The sequence below is a fragment of the Hydractinia symbiolongicarpus genome, chromosome 2 (genome assembly GCF_029227915.1).
Source record: "Hydractinia symbiolongicarpus strain clone_291-10 chromosome 2, HSymV2.1, whole genome shotgun sequence".
Lineage (NCBI taxonomy): Eukaryota > Metazoa > Cnidaria > Hydrozoa > Anthoathecata > Hydractiniidae > Hydractinia > Hydractinia symbiolongicarpus.
In genome coordinates this window covers 25874684-25901330 of record NC_079876.1, presented here as the reverse complement: position 1 = coordinate 25901330, position 26647 = coordinate 25874684, and the positions used below count along the sequence as shown (strand labels likewise).

Genomic DNA, 26647 nt, shown 5'->3' with positions numbered 1-26647 from the left:
ATAAAAAAAGAAAATGATATATGAAAAACAGCGAAGCTGACATTTTATCACCGAAATGTAAACAGTTCTTGTTTAACAACAAAACGCAAATAAAAGGTGACACACTACCTCCTGCAAGGAAAGGGTGATGAAGTTTGGGATAAAAAGAACATAGTAATTACGCAACATGAAATTAATAAATAACGATGAAAAAATGATAACACACGTGGGAAATTCACCACCATTTTTAACTCCATTTAAAATTTCTATTTAACCTTTAAATGACGTAAATAGAGTGACGTCATATCCCGAACACAATCCAAACACAATTGATCATTTAGACTAGGCGAGCACATTGTGCGGTATTATACTGAAATGAAAGTGTAAACATTAAAAACATGTAGTCATGGTTGTTCATTTTCGCAACATAACCCACTTTGGATAAGATAGATTAAGCGAAGTATCTTTCGGACACTTTGTTTAGCAAGATACAAGGCATACTTTCATTGAATGGACTTCCTAGATTTGCGAGATTGAGATTTTTTAAAGTGCACAGGTAAAGACCCGATACGTACCATGTTGTCCACAGCTATGCTATGTCAATATATAATCCGCGGAACATCTGTTCAAATTCCAAGTTATGTGTGATGAAACAAAAGAGTATGAGCAGAAAATGTGAATATTTACTTGATTGGTGAGTGATTTTTGTTTGTATATAAACTTTTTTTTCAAAAAGCTAGCTATATTAGTAAACAAAGTTATTCTATGTTTGCCAGCTAGCTATGATTTCCCTGTCTGTTCTCTCTCCTTTTATTAGCTATAGCTAGCTATGATTTCCCAACCTTTCCTAAAATGAACAATTGAATAAACAATTGAATTCTTATCTGAGACCACATTTAGTAATAGTTTGATGTGCAAAAAATATTTTTTTTGTATGTATATATCTTCTGGAAGATAGCTAGCTAGAGTTATCTAAGATGGCATTAGTACAAAAAGTATCTCGAACTTGCATGCCTGGGAGGAGTAAGACATAAATAGCTAGGTAGCTACATTAAATTAAGAGAAACGTAAATAGATTATATATCTTGGCTAGTCTTACAAATATCAAATATCAAAATGTCTATTATTTTCAAAAGAGGCCATGGGGAGTCCTAGAGTATTTAATGCTCACTTTGAGCTACACAGACATGATTAGGGTCAACGCTTCTACAGCACAACTCCATGCAACATCTAACACCTGACACAGTTTGCCATCTCCCTAATTTTCCTCACATGGCTTGGGTTAACCCAGGGCCATGATAACATTTACTTGCCCATATTAAATCGCTGCTGGTCTGCGGCACAAAGTGTGCGAGTTATAATCACTAAACCTAAGTTTTTTGCCATTATATATTATTTGAAATGACAAAACAGTATCGCTTGCCGAATTCCTTGAGAAATCTGCTTTGGCAGATTTGTAGGGCGAGTAAAGAGTGTTTAAATGCGCTAGTTTGCCATGTCTGCATTGTGAAACAATTAACATGATGGTTTATCAAGGTCCAGGAAGTCAATTTAATAGGCCATGTTAATTTCAGCAAGAATTATCACAGTTAAAGGTATCAGATCTAACTAAATATATAAATAAGAAAGTCTGTTGTATTGACAACTTTGATTTAAGAACATATATCAGTGAAACAATGCTACTTAGCCACAACAAAGAAGTTTTTTTAACAATCAGTTAACTTTCTTCATCTTAAGTCTATCTTTTATTGCTTGTTAATTTTTTCCAATTTTTAACAAGAATCCTGATATAGCCAATGAAAAACTCTGTTTTGTTTGCAAACCGGACATCCCGATTTTAAACTCTTGTTTTGTTTTGAGATGCTGCATCCCAGTTAAAAACGCTCATTTAAATCCTATCCTAATTTAAAAACATGATGTCCTGATTAGAAACTCATGGTAAAACAACAACAATATCTACATTTGTTATTGCTATTAATGCACTGGGGAATAAAACAAGGTGAACAAAGACCACAACAAACTTTCTAAAACAGCTTCGTGAAACAAACTGTCAACTAAGGCCATTCTATAGGTCAAATCTTGTTCCTTGATTTTTTTTAAAATGAGTCTAAGTTCACTGACATTTAGACATCCAGGGTTTGAATTAGAAAAAGTCCATTCACAATATTTGCTGACTGTATAAAGGAACACCTCTTTGTAATTGTCTGGCAGCACTGTAGACCATTTGCTGTTGATCCCTTGGTAATGACTATTTTGTTATAGCAACCATTGTATAAATAGATAATATATGATTGATGAAGAAATTGGATTCACAATTTTAACATTTGCTTTGTAGAATGATTCTCTAAGACAGCATTTCGATACGCAAATTGCGAATTAGGACCTGCTGATTCAAAACCTGACATTATTAAATGTCTTTATCTAAAACTATTCATGAATTGATTCGTTTTAGTTGGACGGTTTTAACGTTGGAAATCATTTTTGTTACATACTTTATTTTCTTTGCTGAAACAGTATAGTATGTACAGCACTGACCAAACTTTTGAAAAGATTTCTTGCCGATTTTGCAAACATAATTTTTATTTTGCGGATATAGTGGCTGTTTTAATACATAGTTTAATTATATGCTATAGAGTGATAATCATCATGTTAAAACATAATGTTATCTCTAATTTACATGTGTTTTGAGAAACTAGTTAATAAAAAACTAAAGTTGTGTAAGAAAATTTTTTGAACTGAATGCTTTACCTCTCTTTTAAATAAAAAAACATGAATTTGCATTTGTAGTTTTAAGATGAAATGCGATAATGTTTGAGCTTTGTACAATTGAGTTGTAGAAGTTTTAGGATGAATGTTGTATATATGTATTAAAAGTTAGCGTCTATCTACCTGTGTTGGAAGTAAAGAGGGATATATGCCATTAGATATAACCAACTGCTTATTAGTGTAAAAAAGTCAATGTGTAACATCAGTTTGATAGACTAAATTATATTCAGATGAGCTAAGAAACAGGCTAAGTATTTGATAGTTCCTGGGGAAAAGATGAGAGATTATAGACTGAGCCATCATGTTATGCCAAGAAATTTGATGACAATTGTAGATATGACGGTGAAAAGGACTAAATAAAAAGATTGCCCAACATAATATAATAAAAAAATACCAACTTTGAGGGTAAACTATAATTGCTGAAAATATTAGGGCTATATAAAAAATGTGTATGTTGCTGGTAGTTGGTATAGTTCTGTGTGTGTTTTTGTTTGATCAAAACTAATTGTAATCTGATTATTTTTGAAAATCTTTTTTACTCTTACATGATTACAAAACAAGATAACATTTCTTCAACATAATGCCTGCTCATAATCTTGATTATGCAAAATTGCAACAAGATCAATCAAAACAAATCCTTTTTTCAGTTTTATAAATCTCTCTGCATGCAATTTGTCTGATGTAACTGGATTATTATTTTGTTCTTAGAAATGATCAGAATATTTTTAACCTTTCTGTTTTTTTTATTGAAAGTTTGTGTGTACAATGTCTATTGTAAGGCTAGAACAGCTATGCACTGTATCCACAAAAGGTTTTAGACACTCAATTTTTTATATATATACACATTTTTTAAAAGCAACTTAAAATTTCAGTTAACTCGAGTTGCCTGATTTTTAGGTCAAAATTAATACTGGTGTTGATTGCACATTTTTTTACGACCAACAAAAAAATGGAGAAAAATTTTCTTAAGTTTCTTAAACCAGGTTCAAATACCTGAATGCCATTCGTGCTATTGTTAGTGATGGAAGGAAATGTTTCTAACTTTGTATTATTATTTTTATTTATTTATATTATATTTTTATTACATTTTTACAACTAGTAAAAGTTTTTGGCTATTTATTAGATGAGGAGATAATTAGAGGATTGGATTCAACCAATCAGATAATTAACTTTATTACAGATCGAGGTGGAAGTATTAGATTGATTAATATCTTCCTCTTTTCTAAAAAGTTTACTTTATGGTACATTCTTTTTTCCAAAACTTCTAACAGTAAAAACGTTTCCTAATTTTTTAAAAGGTGATCAGTCTGCTTCTTATAGAGTGGTTTCCTGTAATTGTTTCCTGAAATTTTAAATTATTTAACTTCTTGCAAAGTAAATAACTTAAAGTTATAAAATTTACTACTTTACTACCAAAAAGAAAAACAGTCAAATGTTTCCATCGATACTGTATAACACCAAAGGGTATATTAATCTCCCAGTTGCTTAAATTATAGAAGGATGAAAAAAATAGCCCAAATTGGACTTGATTAGAGAAATTGAGTAGAGTTGTTTATCAACGAGTTGCTTGTATAATAAGTCGTGCAATTTAAACGATGGCTTTAAACCTAATGATGCAACATAGTTATCAAATTTCCAATATAATATAATTTGCGTTTATGTGTTACCATATACCTCTCTGGTGTTACAAAAGTTTTCATTTAGAATTATCTAATATACATATATTTGGAAAAGCTTTGATGACGATCAATGTTTTATTTTGTCGTTGTAAGTTTGTTTATTTAGTTTATATTGGAGATGTTTCCTTTTTTCGCTGTTATTGTCTTTGTTACATTGTTTTTTCAATGTATGGGTAATCTTACTGTATAACTCATTTTTTTGTTGTATAACATTTCTTTTTTACTTGCAATTGATAGTGTTTCCAATGTGTAGTTATAGAATTTCTTTAAGTAAATTATTGGTAATCGGTCTTTCGGGATTTTAAAATTGTTGTTGTTGTTGTTGTTGTTATTGTTTGTTTTTTGTTGTTGTTATCTTTGTTATGTTGTTGTTGGTATGGCTTTTTTATGTTGTTGTTGTTATTGTTTTTGTTGTTGTTGTTGTTTGGTTGTTGTTGTGTTTTTTTGGTGTTGTTGTTGTTATTATTGTTTGGTTGTTGTTTTTTGTTATTGTTGAACTTATATTTTTTGTTGTAGTTGTTGTTGGTGATTGTGTTTTTTATCTGTTATTTTTTGTTATCATATGCATCAACTTGGGCAAAAATTTTGCGTCGCCTGCACTTTTTTTGTAATGAATATTGTGTTCTCTGTCGTTAATGTAAATTTTTATTGTTAAGCTACCCACATTGCAATTTTCTTATGTACCGCAAAATATCATTAAAATAATGCTATAGTAGATTATAAGTTTGAATGGATTTTAACAGTGCTTCTTAAACTTTGTCTTTATATTCTGAAACATCGTAAGTTTGTTACAGTGGGAAAAGGTTTTTTCTCAAATAAAGGTCTTAAATTTGTCGGCTGTGAGTCTGTTTTTGTCGCTTTCAAAGATACGAAAGTTTGTTTTTTCATGCTTGCAAATTTTGCTCCTCCCGAAACTCCCTTTTTTTCCACGACCGTTTTTTCTCTTAACGTATAGATAGGACGTGTTTCTCCTTAAATTTGGAATAGTGTTGTTTTAAAAAAGGTTGCCCGTATGAACTCCATCACAGTGTTTAAAATTTAAAATTCTATTGAATATGTCTAGATCTGTGTAGCTATCGTTTAAAGCGCGAGGGTGTGTATACACTGTTATTAATACACTACGTTTAACGCATGCGCGTTTTTGCTTTTAGATCATCGAATGGCTGTGCATGCAATAGCATGGCTTCTCTATTATTTCTTGCTGTTGGTACGAACTCCTGACTGTGTATCAATTGACGCGAATGAATTCATACGAGCTGGCTGCCTTCTTCATCAAACATTCAAAAGCTCTGGAGATTTTATTATTGCGGGTTTCGTGCCTGGTCACACGATCAGTAAAACTGGCAAGTACAAGGAAAACTATCCAAGCGTGATATGGGCGTCCGCGTTGGCGTATTCTGTTGAAGAAATCAATGAAAATCCCGACATTCTTCCCGGTATAAAGCTAGGCTACGATATTCGGGATAGTTGTAATAACGCCGAAGTTGCTATAACGCATTCCTTGGAGTTCATCCTTGATAAATCTTTTGCAGCCAGCAATGGTTTTAACAGCGTAATTGCCGGGGTTGTTGGTGGGGCCTCAAGTACCATCTCGACCGTAATAAGCAACCTCTTAAGTACGGACTATGTGCCACAGGTATCCTATTCAGCTACTAGCGTGGCGTTATCCGACCGAAAGCTTTACCGAAGCTTCTTTAGAACTGTGCCGTCAGACGTCAACCAGGCTGCTGCGATAGCGGACTTGCTGAAATACTTCGACTGGACGTACGTCTCTGTGTTTGCCTCCGACGATGCGTACGGTCGGTTAGGCTTGGACGAACTAAGACTGAGTGCAAAACAGAGAGATTTGTGTTTTGCTAAAGATAAAGTGTTTAATCCCAATTTAGCCGATGGTAGCAGAGAATTAACAGAAATCATAAATTCGTTGCGCACGTTTAATGGAACAGCTCACGTGGTTGTATTGTGGTGCCAATTTAACGACGCCGAAGCAATTATTGAGGGCGCCAAAGCAGCTGGTATTTCAAACATCACTTGGATAGGTACAGAAACGTGGGGAACTCGCATAACAAGAATGCCACTAGGACACAATTTGATTGGAATGCACTTGTACCAACCACGCATCGACAAATTTATAAAGAAGTTTTATAATCCTTCTTCCGGACATTATAATTGTAGAAATCCATGGTACAAAACCATAGTATACGGCATGTGCTTTCTGCCGCTTGCGAAAACGCTCCCCATAAATAAATACCCGCAGGTAGTGGCCTCCGTCTACTCTCTAGCGTACGGTCTCCATAACACACTAGGATGTACGAAACGCAAATGCCCGCGTGACCGAAACTTTTTGAATTACAAATTTCTGTATGAGAACATCACCAAGTTGGACTTTGTTATCCCAGATACAGATTATCGCGTAAAATTTAATGCTGATGGAGAGAGCGCTATTGTGGCATATGATTACATGTTTTTAAGTAACGAGACCTATAAGCTTTTTGGAAACTGGACAAGTACAAACTCGATAGCTATAAGTGACGGTGAAACAATATGGAAAGGGCAGAGAAAACCGGTGTCGCATTGTAGTGACGATTGTCAACCGGGTTACTATCGTATCAAGAGCTCGTCTGCGTGTTGTTGGAAGTGTGCACTTTGTAGCGGCAATCGGATTTCTAATACAATCAACCAAGACATCTGCGAACTCTGCTCGTACAAGGAAAAGGCGAACGCTAACCACACGGAGTGCGTACCGTTGAAAGTATTACGATTGTCCATAAAGTCGCAAATGGGAATCTTCATCGCAGTGGCGTCACTACTTTGCGTGCTTTTAACAGCTTTTGTCATCTGTGTATTTATAAAATATTGGGACACGCCCATGGTGAAAGCCTCAAGTAGGGAGATGTCATGCGTCCAACTAACCTCCATCTTATTGCTTTTTTGTGTTCCTATAATGTATTTTGTGGAGTTATCCATTCCCATATGTGTGTGTCGAACCCTATTTTTCGGATTTTTTTTTTGCACTGTGGTTTCAATTATAGTTATCAAAACATACAGACTTCTAAGAGTGTTCAGCGAACGCTTCACACCTGTGTCGAGGTTTCTTCATAACAAATATCAGATTCTGTTTTCCTACGTCCTAGTCTTGGTACAAGTGGTCGGTACCATACTATGGAATACGCACTATCCGCCTCAGTTGACAGACATCATTGATTACGAGGAGATGACCTACTTCCCGACGTGTGGTCCTCGCCAAACGTATTTATTCTGGATTACAGCTGGATACACTTTTATTTTGGCTGTGACAAGCTTCTACATGGCATTCCGTGCAAGAAAGTTACCCGAGAACTTCAACGAGACGCAGTTCATTAGCTTCGCAATGTTTACCGCCTGCGTAATTTGGCTGTGTTTTGTACCGCTGTTTGTCAGTCTTAAAGGTGTAGATATGATTGCGGCGTTTTTATCTATTAATCTGTTAAGCACTTTGAGCATACTATTTATTTTGTACGGATATAAAATCCGAATTATTTTGTTCCTTCCACGTTTAAATAGTCCGGAACATTTCCGAAACACGTCAGCTGCGGCGACGGTGACGAACTTTGTTAAAGACGTACAAAAAGCCGACGGCACTACTCGAATAAGATACCAAAGCGTAGTGACGTTTGAGATGGATAGAACGGATTGGCCGAGTAGTCCACTACCGCGCAGGCTGACAACTACGTCACTAGATACTGCAAGCCGAGAATTTGAAGTCGAGCCGCCCGCTCCGAGAAGGGCGTCGTTTGGCGGTATTGAAGAGAAAAGACATCATGCAGCAGATGTATCCGTTGACGTTTTTCACCATGACGAGTTTGATATGAAGAAATATGTGTCAACGCCCTTACTTACCGAAGAGGGTGCAATAGCGCCCCTACGAAGACCTGCAAGCGCTTTATTGAATAAAATGATGTCCGCTACAAGCATCAATCGGTTGTTCGCGGAAAAAAACAAGAAACTGGAATTAAAAGAATTATTAGGTCCGGAAACAGATTTATAAGAAGTAGTGTAATTTCAAATTTTTTTTGTTATTGTTATTTCTTGCGTTTATATATACCAAAGGCTAATATTGGAGCTTTCATTTACACGAGCCGTTTTCTTAAAATTCTTATGGTTCCAATAAATGTTAAATACAATTTGAGAGTTCTTACTGGTATAAAAGTCTGTTATTTTGCGGGCAGGGTTATTTTTTATTTAGCTTAACCGTGTTTAGAGCATTAGCGTTTTCGATCTTCGTCCCTTTATTTTAGTTTATATCAAGAAGGCTATTAAATCAGAGGCGAATATATTTCGTGCATAGAATTTTTTATCTTGTCTGTAGAAGACACGTAAAGTTTTTTTTTATCTGCAGATTTTTAATATTTCATTTGTATATACCATATTGTGACAGTATCGTACCATGTAGTGTCATGGTGCATTAATTTATTTCATAATATTTATTAAAAATTTTTTTTTCTCGTGTGGATATGGGTTTGACATAGCGAGTGTGGATTTTTATAGACTATATTAAACGTAACCTCCTTCCCAGCGCTCAAAGATACAAGATGAACTGGGGACGAGGTTATATTGCACGCTTTTTTTTTCTCGTCAATGTTTTGTCTTATCATTTTATTTATCAATTTGTTTTTTTATCCAAATTACTAATAGGTTGGAAAAAAGCGTAAACTACAACCAGCTAAGCAACTTGACAGCTGAAAGACCCTCTACCCTTCGCAACCTAATGTCTGACCCCAAAAATAGAGAGTGCTTATAAAAATGTTGTAATAAACTTTGAATTTGCTAGGAGAACAACGTAAGTAAAAAACATATTTTTAAATTTAAAACTGATTATTATTCTTAATTTTAGTTCTAAATTTTCTCGCTCTTAAAAGTGTGTTCTTATACAACATTTGTGAAAGATATAAAAATTACCAGGCTTAATTTCCTGTAAAAAATTTTTTGCAAAAGTGACACAAAGTCTTTGGCAAATTTATTTACTTGTAAGCCTTAGGAGGCAACGGCCAGCTCAGTACCTATCAAGGTTATTGGCATGTTGGTTATTAGTTCCCGTCAAGTTAACACCAATTATTTTGCAACATTTTTATTGAGTATGCCAGCGTCACAAAAAGTAGTCCTAACTATAGATTTGTTTTGTCTCACTTATGGATGACTGACAAATTACAAGTGTAAGCTAAATATAAATCTAACTTTTTACCCCTCCCACATCAAATTTAGAACATGTAAGATTAAAGTGTCGTTAATTCCTAAACTCGTCAGTACACTTACACTTTGGCGTGCGCACTTATAACATTTGATTGTTTTCTCAACCAATGAAATTTACTGATTCTGACACGCGCTAGAATTTGAAAAGACTACATGAACAGGTTTGCAACTTATCGCATCACGGATGGTTTTAATAGAAACAAAAGAGTTCAATCTCCTTCTTCATTTCTAACGTCATGACACGACAGATCAATTCGAAATACCTTAATTCTCCAAAAAACAAATGTTGTATAAAAAATTTAATGCCTAAAAGAATTTAAACTTTTTTCCCTTCTCTCCTTGTCATACGAGAGGTTTAATTTTAGCTTACATTTTTCGATTTATATATTTATTTTAATTTTGTAGAAGCTTTGACATGTTTATTTGTGACGTAGGAATTTATTATCTTAGATCTTTATCAGAGTTTTTTAAAAAATACAGTTTATTTTAAAACATGTTTTTTGTCTTACGTTGTGCTGTGTCAGCTCCAATTATGTTGTCGTCCCCAGTCTCTTTCATACAGTTTTAATCAATAATATTTATATAGGTGCTTGAATATGTCACGATGGGAAAAAAATTACAGGGTTCAGATAGACCTTGGAAAACTTGGAAAATCTGGAAAAAAGGTGTTTTTTCTTCCTAATTCAGGGAAAACTAAGGGAATTTTTTGTCAGTTTTACTACCTTTTCTGACACATGTTCTGAAATTCAGATCCCATTATTAATAAACATTGCTATTTGTACTCTCTACATAATCAACAATGCTTTAGAAACTGGTGCTAAAACTTCCGGCTCGAAGGTTAAAAACACTGTAAAAGGTACATGACAACAATTCCATGACTCTTCCGCTCGGCAAGATGACTACGACATTTTTAAGATACTGTAATTTTTATTATTTATTTTATTTATTTTGTTTTAGTTTTCTAATTCTCATTTTTGGCAAAGGACTGATGTTTTCTTCTCATATTTGAAGAGTTTTTACGAACCATATTTTGTTTATTACAATTTGTTAGAGTAACAAGATTCATAAGTTGACATCATATCTTCTTATAAAAAGGTGGAATTGTGTTCTTTTATATGAACATATTCTTTAGAGGAGCAAAACCTCTAGAATTTAAATTTTAAGACTTAACTGGTCGAGTTTATCATTGTGCGTGCACTTTGTAACCTTCATTTTATGCTTTTCTACATAAATTTGCTCAGGGAGAAAGGTACCAAAACCAGGTCAGTTTCAGGGGAAAATGCCTTTAAAACGACCAAAAACTTATTTTATCAGTCTTTGTCTGAACCCTGCGTTACCTAAAATTTGATATAACATGCAAAATTTTAATGGACCTACCTGAATTTATTAATTAACTTATGTGTAGAACAACACAATCCCTTTTATCACAAAAAGAACAGTTTAAATAATGAACAAGAAGCCCTGTGGCTTAAAGATTTCCGTCATTAGCAATAATCTGAAAAAAAGTACTGAACTTTGAAGAGGACTGAGTAATATGAGGGAAGAAAATCATTAAATATTCTAAAATTTTAAAATTCAATTTTTGATTATTATTGTAACTGGAAATCGTAGCTAACTTAACTTACATAAACTTCATTTCTCTATAAGAACAATTTTAAAAGAAAAATAATAATCCTGAAAATTGATGAACAATAAAAACAAAATAAGAACAACGGCAAGGCTGAAAATTTATCTATTTTCTCTTTTTCTCTGAAAAACAGCTTGGAAAATATCTTTAAAGGTGACAACATTTTTATTTCGAATCAGTTAGGAAAGTTTATTTTCAGACTACATATTCTTATTTTTTTCTTTTATGACACATTGTCACGATTTTATAGCTATAAATCTTTCACCAAAAATATTCAGCCTTAACAATTCCTCTAAATTAAAATCCATGAATAATTAGCTTTAGTCTACGTGCTTGCAAAATTGTACAGAGGGAAATGACGTTAATAACATCAAAGATGGCGCATTATAAGGCGATCTTCATTATGCTACACTGCTTTAACTTTCGATTATAAACTTTAAAATAAAGTAATGTTCATTGGATAATAAAACAATTTGTTGCACTGTTAGGATTCTTATTGGCTTAAAACTCAATTTAGCATCGTTCTCAGAAAAAAATCTGTCAAAACGAGGATTTAAGCTTTAGCCTGGATAAGTTTTAGGCGTCCAGGCTCTGGGCTGTCTCTATCAATCTATCTCTCTATCTCTATCTTCCTAGGCGATATTAAAGATTCCGCCTTCGCCGACGGAAATTAATAATGTCAGTACTAGTTTTTAACAAAAAAATCGTAAATTGAAACAACTTAAATCACGGTTTTATCTAAAATTCATTTTTTGAACCGTTCACACTCATTTTCCCCACGAATCCGGCATAATTGGGCCGAGGTTTTTTGTTTCTAAAAAAACTACTTTTGTCAAATTCAAGGGTCTATTGTTTCTTATCTTTGTGCAAAACATCTAAACTAATAATCCAATCTTCAGAAAAGTTCACCCAAATTTAAAAGCAATCTGGTTATTCAAACAACAGTTATTTTTCGCTTTATTTTATTTTAAAAAAATCACCATTTTTTCGGCTAAATAAAGTCAATTTGGATTAGGTAACCTTTAGTTGGTATTTTTTCGTCCTAAGAGCAAGGTGCCTGCCGAGGTTTGAAAATCCGAATTAAATATATTCCTTTAATATACACATTCTTTAAGGAAAATATGAATATTTACGAGAAGAATTGTTATGAAAGTTATATGCCGGAAGTATTATATAAAAAGTATTATCGCACGGCGCCGAGTGCAACATGACGTATATTTTTTTACTTCTTCAACTTTTACGGAAAATATTTTACGAGCCTTTACTACACAAGTTTTGTGTGAAAACTAGTTTATCATTAGCTTGAAATATGTCAAAATTTTCATCCTCCGGCGTCTTATACTCTTTTTAAAAATTACCTCCTCCAATTGCCCTGCACATTAGGGAGAAAAGATCAAAATCCGGAAGTCCCTAACGAAAAAAAAAACATTAGATTTCATCATGGCTGATTAACTTTTTTAAAGAAACTATTTTTAACAAACTCATTTTGAAACAGCAACTGTGTGAAGAACGTTTATAACTTTAAATCAACTTTTTACTGTTCTCGAGAAGGTAATTCGTTTTTTGGTCACTGACCTCGACGAAAATTGCTGTTACAGCGTATTGGAATCATAATGAGAATACATGCAAAAAATTTTTTATCTAGTTCGTAAGGTGGAGATTTTTTAATGTTTCTTTTTGTATCTCTTATAGCAGCTCAAGTATGGTAGACATGCATCCAGTTTTGTGTTGCTTTGGTGGTGTTTTTGTTTTTTGATTCTAAGATTAAATCTTCTATGTGAGAAGAAGTGGTATCGAATCTCTGCATTGTGTTTTGATAAAGTAAAGCTATATTCGTTAAAGATATTCGTTCGTTTTACTTCACAGAACTGCTCTTTCAGCCAAGTTCCGCCATTAAATATTTTGCACTTAAAATATGAGAAAATGCACTCCAAATATATCATTTATCTATCTCCTCAATTAAATTTTCATGCTAATGCTTATTAATTAGCGCTGTTTGTACCTGAAACGTTTTTGTGTTTATGTGCCAGAAGAGACCAATAGACTTTCTTTGACGGGTATGCACCAACTTTAATAAAATTTAAGCCTTATATAATCCTAGCATAGTCTACCACGTCTCACCATACTCTACGAAGTCTTACCTATCTCTACGACGTCTTAGCATCCTGTGCGACATCCTAGCATACTCTACGACGTCTTAGCATACTCTGCGACGTCATAGCATACTCCACAACGTCTTAGCATACTCTACGACGTCTTAGCATACTCTACGACGTTCTAGCATACTCTACGACGTCCTAACATACTCTACGATGTCTTAGCATACTCCACAACGTCTTAGCATACTGCACAGTCTTAGCATACTCTACGACGTTCTAGCATACTCTACGACGTCATAGCATACTCTACGACGTTCTAGCATACTCTACGACGTCATAGCATACTCCACAGTCTTAGCATACTCTACGACGTATTAGCATACTCTACGACGTTCTAGCATACTCTACGACGTCCTAACATACTCTACGATGTCTTAGCATACTCTACGACGTCCTAGCATACTCTACGACGTCCTAGCATACTCAACAACGACTTACCATACTTTACGATGTCCTAGCATACTCTACGGTCCTAGCATACTCTCTACTACATCTTACCATACTCTACAACATCCTAGCTTACTCTACAACGTCTTGCCATAATCTGACGTCCTAACGACGTCTTATCATACTCTATGACGTCCTAGCATACTCTACGACGTCCTAGCATGATTGTACATAATGACTACTAAGTTGGAATAAAAAGCAACTTTTCATGTTATTTGTTAAAGGTTTCGACATCTTGAGGAAGAAGGACTTGAATGAAGAAACTGGGAAATTATTTTAAGATAACAAGGTAGCTATGTCCTACTGAGGACAATTCGAGAGAAATTTATTTGCAACATTTTTTTCCATTGTTTTAAGGGAAGAAAAAAATTAGCTTAAGAAACTTGCTGTTTAGCTTAAACTTGCAAGTTCTATAGAAATTTTGATCTAGTTTCAACTAGTGTTTCAGGAAATTCATGTGAAGCGGCAAAATTTGGAGGCAAAAGATTTTGTGCTTTGCTTTCAAACTGGTACACACACCAAATCAACTCCAAACTTAAGGTTTCAGCGAACTAATTCCTAAAACAGAGATTATCGAAAATTTAATTTTCATTTTACTACTAGATGTCAACCCGTGCAATTAATAGAAAACATCGAATTCGTTAAAGAAAATTTTTTCTTGGCGTAACAAAACTTTAAATCGACGTACAAACACGCTAAACTATATTTACAACCAGAGAAAAATCATAAATGTTTATGGAACAGCCAGCTATTTCTTTTAGATTACATATTTACATCACGGGAGTGTCGCGGGCGGTAACGATAATTTTTGCGATATTATCGTCTCGATAAGTCAGTTTAAAGCTCTTTTAAAGTTGACTTTTTTGATTTACTTGCAGGACGTTCATCGTGAGCGACTTCAAATGAAGGAGGGTCTCGATTATCTTTCTCTTTCTTTGATTTCGTATCACTCTTTTTTGAGATCTATAAGATGTTCTGAAAATTGTATATAGTCTATATATAGGCCATATATAGTGCTTTTATTGGGCATATATAGTACATATATAGACTTATATGGTGCAAATATATATTTTATAGGCATATATCATTACTGACACAAAAAATAAATACACCAAAACCGCTGCCGAAACAAGAAAATTATTGTTATAATTGCGCGTAAAAAAATAATCAAAAGATATTGCACAAGAAAACATAGTAACGTAGTAGCTTAGCACATACAAATTAAAACATTGAAATAGCACATAACAACCTAGTCAACATACCCCTCTTACGATACGCTGTCGAAGTTCTCGTTGTGTCAGTGGTCTGTTTTCGTCATCACTTTGCATTGAAAAGTCTGAATCGTAATCATCCACAGTAGCGGGAGGATGCACACTGACTGCTCTTGGAATCGGAAGTGGACCTTTACCAAGTAAGCCCACAGTCTCGATTTTTTCATCGGATTCTGAATCTTGCTACAATAAAATAAATCAATATTAAATTATCTACACAGTGTTTTCTGCAGCTTCTGGACTAAGGATGACAAAGTTGGTTTCAAGATGTTTTAAGGTTGGTTTTTATTTGAGTATTCATTGTGCAGCTCTTTCAATTCACGTTGTCACTCGGCAATTATCGTGGCGAATGCCGACGTGTTTAACGAAATTCCGGATATACGTCCGCAACCTTTTTCCGACGCTATTTTTCTTTAAGGCAGATGTTGAACTTAAACTTGCAAAGGTTTTTCTCTTATTTTTTTCCTTGGCTGAAGTGGAACACAAGTTTGCCGACGTGAAGAAAGAAATTGAATTAGATAGGTTTGTTCAAAAGCTGTAGAGAATAAACTCTCTGCGACATTGAGCAGTATTGCTTTGTTGTATAACTTGCTTTATTGGAATTAAACGTGAAATCGAGTTATGCAACCTTTTCTAATGGTTTTCGCCCTTTAAATAAAGTTTTAATAAGAAAAAAAAATAAAACTGTTTGATCTAAACAGTAAACATAAAATTTCAACACCTAAAAATACCTTTGATGATGCGAACGCTTGTACTTGAATTAGTTCATTTGTTCGATGCTCGATAATACCAAGATACTACGTAAAAAATACACATATTTTCATCAAAATTTTTTTGTATCTACATTTCGTGAATAATTCTATTAGTCTTTTTCAGTTATTCTAAGGCAGATTATTCGTATAAGAAAATATAATTTACGTAACACACAAACTAAAATGATTTGATTTTAGTATTGTCGACGAGTAGGAGCAATTAGATTTTTTTCTAGCAAAAAAAAAACAAAGATTTCAAGTTGGCCAAAAAACAGTATTAAGATATACCTGCATCATGTTGGAATCTGTTATCCCTTCATGGCCACCCAACATATCCACAATTGACGATGAATCACAGTTGATCATCGTAAACAATGAGTTTATGCCTATAACACAAACGATATATGTTGACTTTTATCTTATATGGTCTTAATTTAAACTCTTTCCTGACCCTTTTTTACCGGAGTACTGTCCGGAATACTGTCTAAGTTAAGCTATTTCGGGAAATAGTCAGAAAACGACCGTTTCCACATTATGTTATGTCCAGGTTTGTACCTGTGCCTGGGTGGCCATCCCCCATAACACTTCTAAAAATATAGAACCTCTACATGGACACCTTGTAGAGTACATTGCATGAAATTAGTATGGTGTATTATTAAAAGGTTTTTGTGCGGTTAATTCATTCTTCTAAGCATTATACATGCACCAATATTGAATCTTAGTATGAGATAAACATGTTATAAAAAGGAGAAGTTGCATCACCTTCTTTCAGTTGTTCAACCGTTTGTACAGACGCTGTGGTATGATCTACATGGACCTTCAACTCACTGTCAACTATATCGTGCTCGTCCTGTACAAACAAAGAAAATAATAAAATAACAAGGAATATTAATAAAATAAGCAAACAAATATAAAATAAACAAACGTAAAAATGGGAAAAACAGATTAGCAAGTCTTAATAGTTTGCGAATTTAAATTGACGAGTTATAAATCAGAAGTAAAAATTAGGGTAAATCGTTTTCAGAAGAAAAAACACAATTTTCGTGATTTTCGCGAACAGCAATTTTTCATAGTGATTTTCGTATCAAATTATTTTAGAGAAATTGACAAAAAAATGCGAAATGCGCAAAAGTTGATGCCCTCAAAAACTAATTCTGTTATTAGGAAAGGCAAGTGGCAAAAACAAATAAAGAAAGTATCTATTTTAGTAAAAAAATTCACACCTGTAGGTCCTTCATGATCCTTTCTCTCTGTTCTTCCAATCCCACGCTATCTTGCTTGAACAGCTCGATCTCATTCTCCACCTCCACAATCTGTTCTCTCAACATCTCAATTTCGTTATTCAATTCATTGACGTAATTAAACAGTGCAAAGTTTTTATCTTCGGTCTCAATAAATTTGCCAACTAACAATTGAAGATCATCTATCTCTGTAGTCTCTTTGATCTGTTCAAACGCTGATTCGTATGACTAGAGGTTTGAAAGACAATTTAAAATCAAAATATAGTTAACGATGAACAAGGAAATAACTTATATACGACCTTATATAGAAAAAACGGGATTTTCGAGTTTTGTTTTGTCACTTCCATAAAAATATGAAAACAGTTCAATTGGTTCTTTTAAGGGGATTCCTGCATTGAAAATGACATTTTTGGATAGAAAGCTGTTTATTAAGCTTTTAGGAAATCTTTGTTCATACAAATTATTCAAGATTTAAAATATTTAAAATCAGAGAACTTATGATGTCATAAGTAATTCTTAAGATCATCCTTAACTACAAAACATATGTCAAGATATCATTAAGAGAATAAGCCCAGACTTCTTAAAAGTTTTGATATCATGTAAGTGTGCGATATATTATAAATGTTAAGTGTTAACTTATGCTTACTATCTTCTGACAAAAGGTCTGATGGAAATTTTTAAAGCTGAATATCTTTAATTTCTCAGTCATTACGTTTTTGTAATATGAACAAGGACGTCATAACTTAGAGCAGACTGGAAAAATTTTAACATAAAAAAAGCATTGAATTATGTTAACAAGCTCAGATTAATGTATACCTAAATTTCGTACTTTTTTCTTTCGCGTTAATTTCGCGCATATTTTGCGTAAATTGCAGAGAATCTCTATTTTTTGTTCTTAACGCAAAAGTTTCTAATTTCCAAACACACTGACCTTACGATTAGTAATACCAGTCAATTTTATTGATGGATCTATTTTTTTGATATTAGGGTCTTCAAAACATTGATTTTCGCGAATCAAACACAAATAAGCGATTTTTAGGAGAATTATCTGAGGAATAACGAAATAAAATTTTAATTATGCACGCCAAAAAAATAATTTTTGCGAATGGTAGCTAAATTCGCAATTAGAAGTCTCCCAAAATTTAATCCTACTTAATCTAGCATTTATTAAACCTCCTAAGGTGATTATCAAATATTTGTACATTTAACGTGATCAATTAGTTTAACATTCAAATTCTTAGAGCATAAAAATACCTGTATGGTCTCCTCTTTTTCTCCCACTTTTTCACGCTCTTCCCTCTTGCTATTATATTGCATGGATAGACCATGCATTTCAGCTCTGTCTTCTGATTTGATGTTCATAAACTCTCTTAACTTTCGATCGTGGTCGATAATTCGCATTAGTTCTTTCAACTCCATGTTGTATTGTAACAAATCTTTGTCTGATTTTTCTTTCAATGCTAGCATCTTGCTCTGTGCGTCGTCTCTAGAAAATAAGTTTTTTTTCCCAACTTTTATTGACCCTAAATTTTTATATTTTAAATAAATAAATGAAAAGCAGTGATTTTTTTCTCAAAACTTTAGTTGTCTTAAATTTATACAAATGCATTTTTATTTACCGTAGTAGGCATATTAGGGAAGAAAGTGTTTGCGAAAGAAACTTTTTACGGTTTTTAGAAAATTCGCAAAATTTCATGCCAACAAAAAGTAAAGTCAATAGTGAAAAACGATCATTGTATTGGTGAAACCAAGTAAAGTTGCAAGTATACTAAACTAATTTTTGTATACTTGCAACACTTAAAAACTAATCATTTCTTCTGCTTTTGATTAGTCTCGATAGTAAAAAAGACAGCAAGGAGCCTATTTTAAAGTTTTAATGTTTTTACATTTTTAACCCAAAATTAGCATGATCATTGTCTTTCGTGATGATTGGCTATGGCTGGGTTGCCGTATGAAATAACCTGTGGTCACTCAGTGAAATCCTGACAGCTAAGTCAGGGTTTCGCATACTGAATTTAAATATTTCAGTTATTTATAAACAAAAACTTAAAAAATACTGTAAATTGAAAGAAGTAATTTTTTCCGCACCTTGCATCATAAGCTGAAGTTGAAGTTTCAATAACTTTTGCAATCTCTTCTTTATTATCACTTTGTTTCTATTAAAAGGAAATAATACAAAGTTTCATTTTAAACTTTAAAAATCAATATCTGTTTCAATTCTTAACATACATCTGCTGTTGACGTGATAGCGCAGATTAAAATAAACTTTTACCAAGCAGCCAGATGGTTCGACAGAAGTTTAAAAAATAATCTTCTTAAGCTTGGAGCTTATCTGTGCCAATAAGAGAAGAGTGAGAAAAAAAGAGTGTCCACAACTTCCTCTCCACTATACTGTACGTTTAAAGTCAAAGATTATTGATTTCTTGATGTGTACAAGCTTTTTAATTAAGTGCATTTTAAGATTATTTCCAGATGCATTTTTCTACCTTTATTTTCATTTTCGCTCGATTTCAATAACATTTCAGCTAAAAAATATCACCTAAATTTCTTCGCAAAGTACAAGAAACAAAATATTACCTTTTCCAACTTGTCATACAGACCCTGGAATATCATTCTTTCCGTCCTCATATGATCAATGCCCTCTCTTAATTTAGAATTTTCAGCAAGACCTGCATTGAACTTCCTATTTGCCTATGAGAAAGATAAACCATTGTCAATTTTCAGGTACAACTCAATAAATGTATAAAATTAAATATCCTGATTACACCTTAGTTTCTTTTGAAAATAAAAAGCAGCCATGGCCTGATTAATCCTGTCAACGTTTGCTGGCAAAAAAGGCCCTATCCCTATAACTTTGTAACTACAGTCATGATTTTTAATTTTTTTTCTGTTACAAAGATTTTATAATGTATGATCTAGGAGAATATTAACATACTATTCATTCTAACTCAGACGTGTAACAAACTTATGCTCAACTATATTACACATATCTTACATTGAAAATTGTAAATATATATACATAATACATACTTGGTCTAATCGATTTTCAAGAACACGAATTTGTTTATGCAGAGCTACATGTTTGGCTTGACTCATATGAACTCTAAAATAAGAAAGAGATTAAAAACATCTCAAAAAGTGTAGTATTACATTAAAATGCAATATATACTTACCCTCCCATACTCTTACGTCGCTGGGCAATTTTTCTCTCTGTTTGTTGAATCTAAAAATTACACCACAAAGATTTATTTTATATCTATATGTTTTACACCACAAAAAATTTACGTCTTGTTTATGTTGTAACATTAGATAAAATTTACCCCTTGCTCCCATTTTAATATGGCTTCTTTTACTAAACGCACACGTTCTTTTAGTTGACCTATAATATTTTTGATAAAACTTTACAATCTTTTTCTACATAAACTTAAAAAAGATTTTATTAAGCAACCAAATACCTTCTTCTTGTAGCAAAGCTGATAAGCGGTCTATGTTTTTACTGTCCTAAATTAAAAATTAATACACACATATTATTGCCTAGGAAGCCTAAAACTCAGAAGATTTCTCTTAAATAGATAGATAGATGTGCAAATTTTAAATGGCTAGCCTTTCCAGGAGAGGCCATGGCTTTGATGGGGAGTCCTGGAGTATTTAATGCTCTTTTTGAGCTACGCAAACAATTAGGGTCAGCGCTCTGCCAGACAACTCACTGCAACATCCAACAGCCCACTCAGTGCGCCATCTCCCCAATTTCCCTTGCATGGCCAGGGTTAACCAGGGGCTATGATAATATTCAATTGCTCAAAGTGAATCGCCGCCAAGGGGAATCCAACCTCAGTCTCCTGCACAAAATGCAAGAGTGATAACCACTAAACTACAGCGCCACTGAGTGGTGCAAAATGTGAAAAAGAATGTTTAGTAACATTACACAAACCTTAGATTGTCTCAAACAAAAATTCATAGCAGGCACCCAGAGCTTTAAAGAGAGGTGTGGCAAAGCAAAAGAGTTTACCATTGATTTGGAGTGATTTACAATTGTATAAGACTTCATGGTTGAGGCTGATGAAAACTTTTTTATTAGTTTTTATTAACCCCCTTAAATGGCCTAAAAAACACCGTCCACACAAGCATCTCCTTTAATAACCATTATTGAAAAAGGAATTTAGGACATTTGGGGGTAGGGGGCAGCCCCTGTTCTAGTAGTTTCAACAATAAAATGTACTTGTAAAATGTAAGATACTGACAATCTCTACTGTTGCAATGGTCTCGTTTAATTTTAGACTTTTTGTTGATCTTATAAAAAAGCTTTAGATAGATCAAAGAAAAATAGGACTGTATCAAGTTGAACTACAAAACTGTCGTGCAGTTAGCCAATAACAGTGCTCAATAAACATACAAGTTTAGAGCTTATTAGTAAAGGAAGTAAAAATTAACTTGACATTGGTTCGGTACTCCGAGTTTCGTGTTATACACTCATCAGCCAAATTATACAAGTGAAAAAAGTAAACAAAAAAATTCGTATCTATCTATTTGACAAGATAAATTCCTAAGAGACATCATTAAATGCGTGGTGTTATAAACATGTGAATAGATAATTGGCTAAGTCCTTAGATTTATAATTAGCCAAAAGAAACTTATTTGTGTGACGACATTTAGCAATGAGTTCACTGCGTTTGTTTAAAAGCTCACTTTTGTCTTTGTAAAAGAGGACCAGTTACAGAAAGCTGCAATTGCAGAAGAAAACCCGAATGTCCATTGGAAGGAAACTGCCAAGTGACGTCTGTCATATACAAATGCGAAGTTACAGCACCCGCTCACCAAAAGAAAGTCTACATTGGTCTGACTGAGAAATCGTTTAAGACAAGATTCAATGGCCACAAACAGTCTTTTAGCAACAAAAAGTACAAGAACAGCACGTCACTTTCATCATACGTTTGGGACTTGAAAGAGAAAAGCAATGTCACCCCGACGCTCAAATGGTCGACCATCAAGCAAGTACAAAGCTACACTAACAATTCACGAAATTGTCCTCTTTGTCTTCAAGAAAAATTTGAAATCCTCTTTTACAAAGACAAAAGTGAGCTTTTAAACAAACGCAGTGAACTCATTGCTAAATGTCGTCACACAAATAAGTTTCTTTTGGCTAATTATAAATCTAAGGACTGATAATTACTTAGCCAATTATCTATTCACATGTTTATAACACCACGCATTTAATGATGTCTCTTAGGAATTTATCTTGTCAAATAGATAGATACGAATTTTTTTGTTTACTTTTTTCACTTGTATAATTTGGCTGATGAGTGTATAACACAAAACTCGGAGTACCGAACCAATGTCAAGTTAATTTTTACTTCCTTTACTATCAAGTTGAACTATAAATTCTGTAAATAGTATCATCTGTTGAAATGTTGGCTTGCAAAAATTGACACACTGCGAAGCATCTAATAGCTAGGATCATAGGGCAGTGTAGACCATTTGCCATTGATTTCTTGTTATAACTGCAGCTTAAAAAATGACAATTAAAAGAACTTTTTTGGTTAGCCACGCAAACATTTTCAAGCTAAATAGAAGGATTAACAATCAACATTAATATAGCAAAAATAAAAATAAAAATTTAAATTTCCAATTCACACTTATAACAATTTTTTTTGTTAATTGATTTGCAAAAATGAGGTTAAAGATTGCAAAATTGTTTATTGCTATCTGCTAATTCGAACCCAGTGGTTTGGATTAAGTTGAGGGTCATACAGTGTCATTTACTGAGAAATACTGGGACTTTTAAGGGTTTTAGTTTAATTTTTCAGAGTTATTTTAAAATGTTTTCTCCTAAAAAATAGTGTTTTGTACACCTTAAGAGTACAAGTACAAATAGTCATATACCCCTTATAAATTTAATTTAAATTTCAGAGTTCTTAAGGTCACTTGTCCAAGTTCAAGGTTGTTCAGGGTTGGCAGTGTTGTGAGGGTCTTCTAGAGGCCCTGTATTACAGTAAACAAAATGCATAACAACAATTACATAACAAAAATGCTTACATACATTAGTTTGATTTTGTTGACTTCCAGCCAACCTGTTTTCCTTCATCAATTCTTCATTTTCAGCTTGCAAAGCTGATATGGCTTCTCTTTGCTTTCGGATAATATTTTGAGACTCCTCGCTGTATGCTTTCCGGTCACCTTCCATGATGCGATATTCCTGTTGGAGTCGAATAAGCTCCTGTTCTACAATGTAACAAATAATACCAGTTAGCTATACAAACTTTAGGTATTAAATTTGCAGATAAATTCGCTAATGTGGCTTTTAACTGTTACACGTATATTTTTTTCTTAGTGATTTGGAAATAACAACTGGTTTCAAATTTTTGGTTTGTTCAAAAATTCTTTTCAGATGAGACAGATACTAACTGGTTTTGATATTGTACTATAAAATATAAAGTCAAGGACACTGGGGAGGGCATAATGTTCCTGCCCTCCATAAATTTTGACAGAGTTATCCTTCTGACATAAATTATGGCACAATCATAGTGTAAACCAATCCAATTAACATATTTTTTGGTGATGTTAACGTTTTTTTAAATCAAGAAAAATACTGTTGGTATATACCATCTGTATCATTTGAATGTCTAAATTACCTGATTTTACCTTTTTTGCTAACTTTGAATGTTTACTGACAACATTGCACAAAATATGTAACACTGAAATAATTCCAATTGGTCCCCCCAAAAAATAAAACATCACAAAAACTTAGAAAAAATTATATATCTACCTATTCCATCCACTTCCATTTCACTTGACTCAGATCTTCGGCTTGAAAATCTTGGCATGACTGTATTTCTCTTTCTGCCACTCTTACAACTACCACTTTTATTTTCTTAAATTTAGTAAAAAATTTTAATAACCACCAGTCTTAAAAAGAAAGAAAATTATATACAAAAATTAAATACTGGAGTAAAAAGGCTCAATGAGACAAGTATTCAAGTAGATTATAAGAATAAGGGACAGGAATATGGTAAAAAGACAAAAAGGAGTGAATATGAAACAGAGATGGCAAATAAGGCTAAAACTTAAAGGAGAAAACAAAAAGAACAAGCAGTTGTTATAAAAAGTGGGAATGGAAATAAGCAAGAAGACCAAAAATAAATATTGAAGATATTTAAACAGTATAATGAGAACCTTTTCAGGAGAGACATACCGACTACAAAAAGAAGAAAATAAAAATAAAAAGGCGGTAGGAGCAAAGAGTAAAACAATGAAGTCAAAAAATAGAAAAAATAGAGAAAAAGAAGTTGTAAGTAAAGAAAATAAGAAACAAGTTTTGCACTAAAATGTTTGGAATAAAGAAATCTGGTGTTTGTTGGCAACAACAAAGAGGACACAAAAAAGATTAAAGATTAACATTCGCTGACATTTCACCAAAGGTAAGTTCTCGTGTTGTTTTATCGAATGTTTACAAATACCTCGATTAGTAAATAATCTGCACTCCATCTGCGAGGTATGGTGGAAATAAAGGTTATTTTTATTAAAATAAACGTAAAATTATGGCGAAAAATTACAACTTTTTAAATTAAATTCTCTTTCAAAAAAAATAGAAACATATATTCTTCAAAATAATAATGTCTAAAAGGAAAATTTTAATTTAAACCGATGAAGTATCGACTCCCTAGAAACGTCTATGCTTGCCTCACTGTGCCATCTATATATTTCGTGCTCACTTAGCACGTGGTCAAAATGGCGAAGGGAAAAGACGTATCGCGAAGTATCAGAAACTTTAGTTTTTGTTTAGATGCACCAAATTTACCTTGGTTAAGCGTCAAGCAATTGTCTTATTAAAGGATTGTGTTTAAGTGTAATGTGCTATAATTTTACCCATTAGAAGAGCATTGTCTTTTTTCTGGACCAATGTCAAACACCAGCCCATCCTTGCTCTATCTTCAGCTAGCTAGCTAAGCTAGTTTTTGAATGTTTACGTTTTTTTGCGGTAAGCCCTTCTGGCTCTAACAACTGCTTGACAGGCAGAAAGATGCAGAAGCTTGCTGAAGAAAGGTCTTTTTTAGCCCATTTCTTTGAAAAAATTGAGTCGTAATGATTCCTTCATGTGACAAAACAGACTGAATAGGACCTCACTTCACATAGCGCCCGCACCTTTTTGCCTGCCACGCAATTTTTAAAGCCAAAAGGGCTTACACGTGATGAATTCCCATCTACACAATGTCAGGCTTCCCATTTTGACGTACGCGATTGCGTTACTACGCCCTATCGCGTACCTGAATTTACGTGAGGTACGGGAAGAACAGCATACCTCCGTTGACAGATTACTTTTAGATGTGAGAATTATTGAGTAATCCTGCTTCTTTTAATCCATGAGCAAGCCTATTCATAGCCAACCTGACCATCCTAGCTAATTCACCGACTCCTGACTTCGTTAAAAGAACTGTGTAGACTTAAATCTCTTTTGCCGGGCCCCTTCGTTGCTGGTAACCAGGTCTTACACCCGTGATTTATGTCTTAGTTCCTTAATGTGTTTTTCCGATGTTAGATCCACTAGAATTTTTTCTAAAGTCTATTCTATGATTAAAATAGTTGCAATACTGCAATACTGAATTGTCTCAGCATTGCCATGTACCTTTTTTTGATGCTTAAAAAACAGATGGACATTAGGAAAACTTGATGAAGCAAATTACTAAAGGGAATCTGTGGAGTAGAGCACATATGGTAATAAAAAAATTTTCTTAAAAATATTCTTCACCCAGTCTAGTTTCATACCAATATAGGTTTGTTTAGTATTTGATAAATGATTACAAAGATAGCAATAGATTAAAATGTCATACCCCCACAGCGCAAAAATATTCTTATCTGTGATGTACCCCAGCGATGTTTAGGCTGTTTGTCTTTTGTTATTTAATTTTCTTGTGAGTCTTGTAAGTCATTAACTTGCTACTAGCTTATTATAACTGCGCGTAACTATTGTTAAATAGTGTTAACATAACTATTTCCAATAGCATAATTGCAAATGTTATCAACTCTATCAATGTGACATGAAGAGCCATTGTTTAATAGTTTTATTAAATAAAAGTTTTGCGTGGAAACTAAATGAACTAGCGAGAAGGCATTGTTGGTTGCGAGGGTTAAATAAAGCTTTTAAGCGATAGAAATTATTATATTTTAACAAAGATTGAAACTTAATTTTGATAGAAAAGCTTTTTTAGATCGCATTTTTGAAGTGTAAAAACGAAAGACCGCTATAAAAAAGCTTTTTTTGATCGTGTTTTAAAAGTTTAAAAACAAAAAACGGCGATAGAAAAGTTTTTTTAGATCACATTTTAAAAGTTTAAGAACGAAAAACGGTGATAGAATGGTTTTTTTAGATCACATTTTAAAAGTTAAAAAACGAAAAGAGGTGATAGAAAAGCTTTTTTAGATCGCATTTTTGAAGTGTAAAAACGAAAGACCGCTATAAAAAAGCTTTTTTGATCGTGTTTTAAAAGTTTAAAAACAAAAAA

General features: G+C 33.3%; 3 protein-coding genes across 4 annotated transcripts in view; 2 read left to right on the top strand and 1 right to left on the bottom strand.

Annotated features, from left to right (window-relative positions):
• Positions 1 to 26647, top strand: part of LOC130630379 (trimeric intracellular cation channel type 1B.1-like) — a 51155-nt gene that overhangs the window by 7606 nt on the left and 16902 nt on the right. The window lies entirely within an intron of this gene.
• On the top strand, positions 360 to 10195 carry LOC130630362 (metabotropic glutamate receptor 3-like). 2 transcript variants are annotated; one of them, XM_057443836.1, is made up of 3 exons: positions 360 to 673; positions 4450 to 4512; positions 5576 to 10195. In XM_057443836.1, the coding sequence occupies exons 2-3, from the start codon at positions 4485 to 4487 to the stop codon at positions 8449 to 8451; spliced, it is 2904 nt and encodes a 967-aa protein (XP_057299819.1). In that variant the 5' UTR covers positions 360 to 673; positions 4450 to 4484; the 3' UTR covers positions 8452 to 10195. The 2 variants fall into 2 exon arrangements, with proteins under 2 accessions (XP_057299819.1, XP_057299820.1); XM_057443837.1 differs by lacking the exon at positions 4450 to 4512 and having other exon boundaries at positions 361 to 673.
• Positions 14524 to 24071, bottom strand: LOC130630370 (coiled-coil domain-containing protein 63-like). The gene is made up of 15 exons (XM_057443846.1): positions 23914 to 24071; positions 23188 to 23369; positions 20606 to 20651; positions 20471 to 20529; positions 20324 to 20373; positions 20181 to 20253; positions 19728 to 19841; positions 19239 to 19306; positions 18405 to 18636; positions 17133 to 17378; positions 16672 to 16759; positions 16198 to 16295; positions 15889 to 15954; positions 15149 to 15340; positions 14524 to 14849 (listed from the first exon to the last, which is right to left on the bottom strand). The coding sequence occupies exons 1-15, from the start codon at positions 23969 to 23971 to the stop codon at positions 14724 to 14726; spliced, it is 1698 nt and encodes a 565-aa protein (XP_057299829.1). The 5' UTR covers positions 23972 to 24071; the 3' UTR covers positions 14524 to 14723.